At 37.0% G+C, this 11,461-nt stretch overlaps 1 protein-coding gene across 4 annotated transcripts in view; it reads left to right on the top strand.

Annotated features, from left to right (window-relative positions):
* LOC106867178 (ras-related C3 botulinum toxin substrate 2) overlaps positions 1 to 11,461 on the top strand; it is a 220,753-nt gene that overhangs the window by 205,027 nt on the left and 4,265 nt on the right. For all 4 annotated transcript variants that reach the window (XM_014911976.2, XM_014911974.2, XM_014911975.2 and 1 more), the window contains 2 exons: positions 7,366 to 7,483; positions 11,090 to 11,250. In XM_014911976.2, coding sequence (XP_014767462.1) covers positions 7,366 to 7,483; positions 11,090 to 11,250 — 279 coding nt within the window. The remainder of the gene's footprint in view (positions 1 to 7,365; positions 7,484 to 11,089; positions 11,251 to 11,461) is intronic.

The following is an 11,461-nucleotide window of genomic DNA, read 5'->3' as shown; positions in this document are numbered from 1 at the left end:
ACACACACACACACACACACACACACACACACACACACACACATATGGCTGTATGATTAAGAAGTTCACTTTGCAGTTACATGGTTTTGAGTTCAGTCCCACTGTTCAGTGCCTCTTCCAGGTCCCTTCTCCTAAAGTTCTTACTATAGACCAATTCTTTGTAAGTGAAGTTGGTAGATGAAATCTGTGTTGGAGCTTCTTGTGTGTGTGTGTGTGTGTGTGTGTATTTCAGCAGTATTTAGGCATAATTGAACTTTAGGTTAGTTAAAATGTTTGTGATATAGTTCAACTTCTAAAGGCAAATTTACTGCAATTACTGTATATAAAAAATTCTCCATGGTAACAGATGTGAGTAGAAGTTGAAATATATCACATATTTGAACTCACCTGAAGTTCATATACACACATGCACACACACACACACATGTACACATGCACATCATTTATCATTTAATGTCCATTTTCCTTGCATTCATGGATTGGGCAGTTTGACAAGATCTTGCATGCCACAAGGCTGCACCAAACTTCACTGTCAGCTTTGGTTTGGTTTCTACAGCTGGATGCTCTTCCTGACACCAACCATTTTACTGAATGGACTGGGTGCTTTTTATGTGCCACCAACACTAATAGGGTTGCCAAGTAAGTTACAAGACAGAAAAGGACAAGAAAAAGAAAAGCTTGTAAGACTAAGTGAAGGAGGGTCATAGGAAGGGGTGGGGTGACCTTATACCAGGTGCTGAGAGGGACAAGAAGTGGTGTCTTGTTATAGAAGAGACACTTGACCATCCTGCATTATAAGGGTGGATAGTATTTACTGGGAAGATGAAGATGGAGTGTCAGAGCAAAGTCTCAAGGCAGATGAATATAAGAGAGGAGAAGGAGAGAGTGAGCAGTTTTATAAGCATATGAGGGGAAATGACATGGGAGCAGAGGTAGATGTTTTGAATAATGAGAAAGGGCAGAGGTGCAGTTGGTGGGAAATATCTGTGGAGGGTGGGTAAGAGGAGAGGCTTAGGAAGGAGGATAGATAGATCATAAGATAGGGGGTGGGGGATGTGTAAGGTGTAGGAGCAGCAGTGAGGGAGATATGTGGGTAGATAAGGGTGTGTGTAGTGGGTGGGTATGATGGTGGGGGTGTTGAGAATGATAAGTATAATGAGGTGATAAGATGGAGTGTGGTAGAGGGGAGGGAGACATCTGAAGGCATTGGAAGGAGATGATCTTTGAGAATAGTGGAGGGAGTTTGAGAATCAGGGATGGCAGGTTCCATGGAGAAAGAAGCAGTAGCTGGTAGTGTAAAGAAAGTGGAGTGAGTCATATGTGTTGTTTCCCCTTCCCCCCACACACACACTTTATATCTGGTGTTAGTTTGTTTATGTCCCTCTTACATATTCTGTCAGTCTCTTTTGCTGAGATGCTAAGTTGCAAACTAAAAATAAGTACTGGGCTCATTTGACTAAATCCTTCGTAGTTGTGGCACGTAAAAACACTGTTTGAGCATTGGGCCTCATGGAGGCAGCGACAGGTGACCAAGACCTTTGGCAATATACTGTGTTTGTGGTTGACCTGTCAAGCCAAGTGAGACTGTAGTCATGGGCGATGCCAGTGTCAGGTCATTGGCACCCATGCCAGTGGCACGTAAAAAGCACCTACTACGCTCTTGGAGTGGTTGACATTAGGAAGGGCATCCAGCCATAGAAACCTTGCCAAATCAGATTGGAACCTGGTGCAGCCACATGGCTTACCAGTTTTCAGTCAAACCGTCCAACCCATGCCAGCATGGAAAGCAGACGTCAAACAATGATGATGATATATATATGTGTGCGTGTGTGTGTGTGTATATAGATGTATGTATATATATATATATGTGTGTGTGTATATATATATATATATATATAGATATGTATGTATATATATGTGTGTATGTATGTATATATATATATGTGTGTATGCATATATGTGTGTGTGGGTATATCTCTCCCTCTCTCTCACACACATACACACACTCATACACACACACTATGATCATGCACATACTCCTATAAAATATATATAAAAACATATGTTCTGAAACATTCAGCTACGGGTTATGTTTACAGTATCACTAACATAGATAAAACTTCAAGAAAATACATCCATCACAAATATTGTAAATTCTTTTATTATAAAATCTTTTTAAATGCTACTTTACATATGAGAGCCATTCTTATGTATGTATGTGTGTGTGTGCACGCGTATGTGTGCATATATATATATATATATAAATATCTTAATAATTATATACATAATTATAACAAAGGATTGGCTGTAAGCCTCTCCATGCACTAGAAAAAAATAGATGCCAAAAGATGCTATTATCACCTTAAAAAACTCAAAAAAATAAAACATGAGTTGTTATAGAGTTTTTTTAAATAGTAATAGCGTCTTTTGGCGTCTATTTTTTTCTAGTGCATGGAGAGGCTTACAGCCAATTCCTTGTTATAATTATGTATATAATTAAAATATTTGTAAAATTTACCTGTAAGGTTTTTATTTTTACACTGACCCCTTTGTAAAATGATTAATGATTTTTACCCTTTATTATAATATATATATGTATGTATGTATATAAATTTAAAATATACAGCAGTTTGCAATGTTTTACCAGAAAGGAAAACTATAATTGTCACTAATATATAATGTATGTGACCAAATGTCTAAATGTACACACACACACACACACACACTATTAAGATATATAGTGGTGTAAAATAGGTGACTCAGCTGATTTGATTGCCACCAATCAAGACTCGTTAGTTACTTGGTACTAAGTTTGTTAATTTAAAACAGTTTTGCACAATTTATTGTTTTTTTTTATCTTCTTTATATCAGCTCGTTTGGACAATATGTTAATCAGGATATTCAGACATGTATTTTACTGTAGATTATTGGGGTCTCTTATCTGAATTATGTAGGCAAGGAAAATACTAACGGGTTGTTGTCAGTGTCATCATAAACCAGTATGAAAAAAAATGAGGTAATCAATAACCAATAATAAAGGACTTATCCACAACAAATAGCTTAGTATTTATACACACACACGCACACACACACATACACACACTGCTTATTGATGGTGAGATGATTCAGATGCAATATCATTAGCCCAGTTCTGTAGTTTGTTAAACACACAGACACACACAGACATGTGCGTGCAGACACACACACACACACAACACATCCTTCACTATATAATATAATCCATGGCTCTAAAAAGGCTGCCATTTCCTGTATTTCTCTGCCAATAAACACTCCTTCCTCGGTACATCAATGTCTCTCTCATCTATCTACCGACCACACACACACACACACACACACACACACACACATGCACAGAGTGTGTTGCCACACCTTTCCCTGCTACTCTTTCCAATGCTGCAGGTGTGTTTAACACATATTTAGTTCATTGTAAATAAGGATTGGTGGCATCAGAGTTAGTAGACTGGTGATGATGGTCTGTAACTGTATGAATCAGTTTGGAAGAAGTAAAAAGGTGTGGAATGGTGTGTCATGGCACTTGGAGTAGAATGGATGGAGGTGCGGGGTGTCTTCAGTCTCAAAACTATTTTTACTATGGAGTCTGTAGAGATGTGTGTGTGTGTGGTCCTTTTTAATTTTTCTCTACATGTATATGTAATACGTTTCCTATCATGATACAGTGTGTGTGAGTGTAATACTTATAGTATTGACTGTCTGTGTAATAGATTTTGTATTTACACACTGTGTGTGTGTGTGTGTAGTACTTTAATACTGGGGGGGGTGTATAAATGTACAAAATGTTTTGCATTTTGTTAGTGTGTTTGTGTATGATACTATTTGCATGTAGACTGTGTGTGTAAAATACTTTTTGTATGACTGTAACTGCTTTTTTTGCATGTTGTGTGTGTGTGTGCACGTGTGTGTTTTCCCCAAGTGTATTGAGAATCTGTGTGTGTGTGTGTGTGTGTGTGTTTATGCTGCCCATGAGTGATATCTGCAGTCTCAGCTATGCTTTTTTTTCTCTTTTTACAACATGGTACATTTCCCTGTAAGATCTAGATTTCAGCTGTAAATGACTTGAAGTGTAACTGCTACATCAATAAACAATTCTGTCAATACTAACCTGAAGGATATTTGATGATGATGGTAATGATGATGATGATGCAGTTTTAAGATGAAATGCTGATCCAGTTATGTTTTTAATGCACTTGAGAAAAGAATGATTAACGCAACTTCTTTCGTTGCATTCTTCTTGAGATGTTTGCCTTTTGTTCCTAATCGAAAAGAAAAGATTCTTTTTGTTGCTGGTAGAATCAATACAGCTTCAGACCAAATTCTTTGCTGTAATTGTTTTAACTCTCTACTTAGTGAGTTCAAATCCTACTGAGACCACATCTGCTCTCCATTGTTTCAGGGGTTGATTAAAATAAGGTACCAGTCAAATACTAGGGTTGATAGTGTTAACTCAAAATTGCTGGTTTTGTGGTGAAATGAGAGACAATGGGTTGCCTTAATCATTAGCAAATCGGACAAAATGCTTATCAACATTCCTAACAGCTCTTGACATTCTGAGTTCAAATTCTGCTAAGGGCAGCTTTGCCTTTCATCCTTTCAGGGTTGATAAAATGAGTATCAGCCATGTACTGGGGTTGACATAATCTCCTTGCCCATCCATTCAATATTACTGGCCAAAATTTGAAACCTTAATTATCTTAATTAGTAGTAGGAGGTGGGAAAGAGAAGGAGCAGGGAACTGGCTGGGTTATCTGAGTGAGTGACCAAAGAGCTAGCAGAACCTAGGTTTGCATCCTGTTGCACTGTGAATTTAAATCTTTCCGAAGAACAAAAGAGGATCTGTCATGTTTTGGGGTTGGTATATTCCAGCTGTTTCCTCTCTCCAGAATTCTGTTAATAAATAATAGTAAACATTTTAGAATTATTTAAATAAGTGACCCACTCTCCCCTCTTGACCAGCATAATTACAACTTATTTAAAAGTCATCATCGTTTAACATCTGCTTTCCATGCTAACATGGGTTGGACGGTTTGACTGAGGACTGGCGAGCCAGGAAGCTGCACCAGGCTCCAATCTGATCTGGCAAGGTTTTTACAGCTGGATGCCCTTCCTATCTCTAACCACTCCGAGAGTGCAGTGGGTGCTTTTTATGTGCCACCAGCACGGGAGCCAGTCAAGCAGCACTGGCATCACTCACACTCGAATGGTGCTTTTTATGTGTCACTGGCATGAGAGACAGTCAGGCAGCACTGGCATCACTCACACTCGAATGGTGCTTTTTATGTGCCTCCAACACGGGAGTCAGTCAGAGAGCAAAAGAGTCTGTTGCTGCTGATGGTGATAGTATTTGTGGTGATGGGGTTTTTTGGTGTATTCTTTCAAGGAACCATGAATAGGATTTTTACTATTTCCATTCTATTTCTTCTGGTTGTAGTATCTTGTTCTTCCTTCTGCCAATTATAGCAGTGGTCAGCGGCATAACAATGGCACCTATTTATTCTTCACTAACACAGACTGAACCAATTTGGCTAATAGCAGATGCTTGGAGATCAACATTGAATACAACGGTTGTAGCCAAAGCTTGAACTCCTGACCACATATTATCAGAAACAAACCATTTAGATTCTCAGTTGCTGTCTTTTTATCTACACTCGGTGGTGCCTGTCCTAATATCCTTCATTCAATGGAACAAAGCACCTTTTGTTGAATAATGTTCAGCTAAAGGCATTGTTTGTTGTAATTAAAGTAATTGAGTCTGCTGGCAATGGAAATGTGCGACTGCAACCATAAAACTATCAAACTGCTTTAATTATAATGAATGGGCTTCAAAATTCACTTGTCACAAGTTAAAATCTTGTAATGCATTGTAATTATGCAGACACGTGTATGCAGACACACACACACATAAAACAAACATGTGCTTTTTAATTTGTATGTGTGTGTGTGTGTGTGTGTATGTGTGTGTGTGTGTGTGTGTGTGAGCTAGACAATGCACCTCATGCATACGTGTGTGTGGGTTAGGCATGTGTGTACCTTTTAATGACTATTTGCCTCTGTTTACAAAGCTGAAATGTGATGTGACTGGTCACATTGATATAGTACCATCCACTTACTGATGGGTCATTAATGAGCTTGGATTATCTCTCTGTTTTAGCATGATACTATAGCCTTTGTAAAGATATTTGAATTTTAATGGGTTAGTCCACTTTGGAGTGGATAGGGAGGTACCATGGAAAGTGTAATCTCATTGTTATTAGAAAATGAAGCACTGCATATCTGAAGAAGAGACATAAAGGTTATGGTGAAAATAGTGTTTTCTCATTCAATATGGAAGCAAAACCTTTAATGATGTCACCAACAAAATGGCTAAGTGACACAAGTTTACAAAGTTGGAGAATAGCGATTTGTTCAAAATTGTATTGATCGTAAAAGAAATTGTTTATAGAAAAAAAACTCAGAATATTTGGATAAGTTTGTATGCCATGGGAAGCTGAAAGTTCTGCCACTTGCGCAAAGCCCTTCATGAGAGAAAGGAAATGTTTCAGAAATGTTTTAAATGCATAAAGGTTACCTTGGATTAGTTTTATTTAATGTTCTTAGAAGACAAATCTATACCAGTTCTTGGGAGGGTCATCATGCGAATAATAAAAATATGAAGAAATGAATGTTTTATCATTGACTCCATTCACAAATCCTATACCATACATAAATGTGTGCATACGCATGCACACACACACACACACACACACATACCATTGTGCACTTGCACACATATATATGCACATTATCTCTTTCTCCTTCCCCTCTCACATTTCCACTCACATCCATTTAGCTATATATAAGCTAAGAACAAAACTAAGACATACAGACCTGAAGCTGGCCTGGAGTAGAGAGGGCCTCATTGAAGAGGTTGTGGATGGTAATGAAAGGACTTGGACAAACATAACTGATTGATTGATTGATCAACAAAATGATTAGGTAAACAATCGATTAGTTAGTTGGTTACACAATTAACCAATTGACATAAAAATAAAGTAGTAAAACAGAACCAGTGTGTGTGTGTTTATTATTGGTAGAATGACCCACCCAAGATACAACTGAATATATTTTGATATAAGTTCACATCAAGAATCTTACAAACCAAATGCAAAAACCAAATATACCATTTTACTATTATATCTAAAAACATCTGTATGCATACAAGTAAACAATTTAAATTGTCAACTTGTAATTTTGTCTGTATATATTTTCATATGATAATATTAAAAATGATATTTCCACCCAATGAGAGTAAAAGCATGAATATCCTCTTTATTTTTTTTTTTTTTCCAGACTGATGTATTTTTGATATGCTTCAGTGTTGTTAGCCCGTCTTCACATGAAAATGTTCTAACTAAATGGCACCCAGAGATTAAACACCATTGTCCAGATGCACCAATCATATTGGTTGGTAAGTAAACTTTGTATCACATGACTCAACTAAACTGTTTGCAGAATAGTTTGAGTATAGCTGTAGATAGAAGCTTGTCTTATTTCATCAGCATAATGTCTCTGAAGAGATTCTTATGACAGACAGAAATAAATATTGGAAGAATGATAACTAAATATTCTAAAATGTTTCATTGAAGCTCAAATCATTAAATTTTTTTTTTCTTTGTGAAATTGTTTAGCGTTTACAATTGTTGTCACTGTGAAATTTAATTTTTCCAACTTCAGAAGTTAATTTTCTTTGTTATTTTCCCACTTGGACTTAGCTATAAAATTCAATATCTGCAGTTTTCTCATTCGCCAGCCTAATGTTCTTAGCTGGTTGTGGAACCAAGGTAGACTTTCTTTATGTAACTGCAGTTCACTCTGTGTTCACTTTCAAATACTCAACAGTGACATAGTTTATTAACAAGAATTGGGTGAGTGCAATATTTGTCTCCCAATATTCTGGTTAAATTGATTCCATTGTTATTTAACACTGGGTGAGATCTAAATATACAGCCATATGATCAAAGATATTTCATTCAGGATTATTCTGGCTTTATTTCATACCTTATACCCAGGACCATTATCTTAAATGTCCTTAAAATGGGCAGAGTATGATTTGAGGAGATATTGGTTGCTATTTCTAGTAAGTCAAACAATTATGTAGCAACCTCTGCCACTGGTTCAAAATTATCTCTGGAGAACTGGTTGGTTCTTCCTTCTATATCAATAAATTGTGGTTGAAATAATCTCAATGTTAATAAATTAAAGAACTGTAGGGATTCTGATAGCCTTTATTACCTATAAGTCTCTGCTGCTCACAAGTCTTTGCTATCCATATATTTGAACCAATGAAAGTCTCTTGTTTGGTTAGATTAGATGTCTTTGAATATTTTCCAAACCTGTTAATCCAAAAGAATCCCAATTGTTCTTTCTTTGATGCTTTTATAGATTCAAACTTTGCCAAGGACCTCCACTAGTTTCGTCTCTCTTTTGTTTGAAAAACTGTTACCGATTTTAATTCTGACATCATTAAAAAAAAATGGATATCCAATGATAAGAAAAAACTAGAATGGTGATTTAATCTTTTACTTGTTTGAGTCATTGGACTGTGGCCAAGCTGGGGCACTGCTTTCAAGAGCTTAAGTCAAACAAATCAACCCCATTATTTTTATGTCTGGTTCTTATTCTACCATTCTCTTTTGTCAAATTTCTAAGTTACCAGGACATAAACAAACCAACACTGATTGTCAACAGGCTTCCTCATGATTTCTGTGTACTAAATTCATTCACAAGGCATTGATTGTCCCAAGGCCATAGTAGAAGCCATTTGCTCAACGTACTGCACAGTGATATTGAATGCATTTGCTAATCAACCTTCTTAACTACACAGCCATGCCTGTACCAATGGTTAACATAGCAATATAAATTGAGGCTCAACTAACAACAGAGGTAATTTAACCAAGTACCAACACCTCAGTATTGTACTCAGCTTTACGCAAGCAAGGCTGAGCGTGGCTTGCTGGAGCTTTTCGTGATGATTCTAAAACTAGCAATTTATTTGAAAACTAAAGGCTAAACTATCAAAAATAGCAATGAACAGAGACTGGAGCAAGATGCATGACATCAAACTCTGGCCATCTGTCATCTATTTCTGGTTCAGAGCTAAAATTAGATAAATATTTCAAACACATCTTCACGTTAGCTGAAAATATGTTGGAATCTTGCTATAAAACATAGTCCTTGCTGCTTTCTAAGATATGGAAGCTCACTGTGTTCTTGGTTTTTCATTCTTCCAAAATATTTACCATTAATTTGTCGACTTTTCTTAAGTTGTAAGAAAACTAATACAAAAACACAACTGTGATGCAGAGTTGTCATTTCATCATCATTGACACCATTGTAGTTCTGTCCAACCCAATTCAGTGGATAAAACAATGATTTTATCCTCATCAATTCTTGGACTCATAGGGTTGGTCACTTGATTTCCTTGGCATTATAAGTGACTCAGATCACAATGTTCCCCTTGAACAGGATACTGGTCCCTTGCAGGGTGACCCGTTTCTACAGCTGAGTGAACTGAAGCAATGTGAAATGGAATGTCTTGCTCAAGAACACGACACGCTACTTGGTGCAGGAACCTTGATCTTGCAGTTGTGAGTGCAACACCATCACCACTTACACCCCATGCCTTAATAAATAGTTTAAATACAAAAATGGAAACGAATATGTCTTTCCTTACTTGTCTGTTCTTGAACTTTCTCCATCTACTGTAGAGACATGGCTATGTGGTAAGACATCTGCTTCCTAACTACATGGCTCTAGGTTCAATCCCACTGCATGATACTGTGGGCAAGTGTTTTCTACTATAGCCTTGGGCTAACCAAAGCCTTGTGAGTGAATTTGGTAGACAAAAACTGAAAGAAGCCCATTGTATATATTAGGTGTGTGTGTGTCATTGTGTCTGTTTATGTCTCTAACTTAGCGGTTTGGCAAAAGAGACTGATAGAATAAATACTTGGCTTTTAAAAACGTAAAAACTGAGATTGCTTCATTCGACTAAAAATTCTCTAAGGCGTTGCCCCAGCATGGCTGCAGTGTAATGATTGAAACAAGTAAAAGATAAAAATGCCATATATTTTTTCATGTTTGAAAATAAATAATATTTAAAAGAAAAACTTTCTTTTACTTGAAAGTTGCTTCTCTTAACAATCTAATGGTATGAAAGCTAGGATATTACTTAAGGGGAATCCTGTAGTGGAAACTTTGCCTGTCATCTTCCCAGGATTTTTTGCTAAAATCAAAAGAAATATTTAAATATGAATATACTACCCTCCCACCTTCACTGAAATGTGCAACCTTATGCCATTGTTAAGAATGGTTTGTAAGAACCGACCTGTATTCTGAATCCATATCTGGTCAATTGAATTGACGCTGTTTAGCTTCAGGAGGAATATCAATGCTCAGAACTTTAGAAGACATTCCCAGACAAGTGAGGTTGGCGTGATTGGTGCTCATTGTGAATGTTTGTTGGTTAATATTTGTAAGAAAAACATTGGCAGAGAATTCCAGTGAGCTACAGTTTTAGTAAAAAAGGGTTGGGGGGAGGGATGTATTGAGGATGGAATTGTGCTGTGGGCAGGCATGGCAGAAGGGACAGAAAGAGGAAAGACAAGTGTTGTTGGGTGGAGCCAGGTAAGGGAGACATGTATCTAGTTGGTCCAGTAGAGCTGAGGCTGTTGTAGCAGGGGTTTGTAAGACAGAGAGGTGGTAGATATAGAACTGTAAACATTCAGAATCTGAAGAAGGTGATCTATAGATTAGCAATATAGATGAATCCATCAGAGAGTGAGAGTTCCTTGAAGAATTCAATAAGTTGATTTACCATGGCGAGTAAAAGGATATAATGTTTTAGTCAATTGTCCTTCCTGTCACTCCTCTTCTTCTTTTCCCCAAATATTTGTAATATTGCGCTTTTCTTTGAAATCATTGTCATAATTGGTGCTTTTTTTTTTTTGTTTTTGGAGCATGAAATGGTAAAATGTAGAGTTTATAATTTTATTTCTTTTATTTCTTTTTGTAGGTACAAAAATAGATTTACGGGAGAATAAAGAAGCAATAGGGACTCTAGCTTCACAGGGTTTATCTCCGATTAAAAGGGAACAGGGAATCAAGATGGCTAACAAGGTCCGGGCTGTGAAATACATGGAGTGTTCAGCACTTACGCAGAGGGGACTCAAGCAGGTTAGTCACTTTTGGAGACCCTTTTAAATAAAGAGAAAAACATTTCACTTTTGCTAGTCTCTGCATTTTCTGTGTCCTCTTTCATCTTCTTCTTTGTCTCTCTTAATCCCTCTCCTCATCTGCAGTCTCTCTCTCTCTCTCTCTTCCTCTTGCTCTCTTTCTTTTCTCTCTTTCTCTCCCTTTCTTTCTTTCTCTCTCTCTTTCTCTCTCT

Source organism: Octopus bimaculoides, chromosome 7 (assembly GCF_001194135.2).
Source record: "Octopus bimaculoides isolate UCB-OBI-ISO-001 chromosome 7, ASM119413v2, whole genome shotgun sequence".
Lineage (NCBI taxonomy): Eukaryota > Metazoa > Mollusca > Cephalopoda > Octopoda > Octopodidae > Octopus > Octopus bimaculoides.
This window is presented reverse-complemented; position numbering and strand designations above follow the sequence as displayed.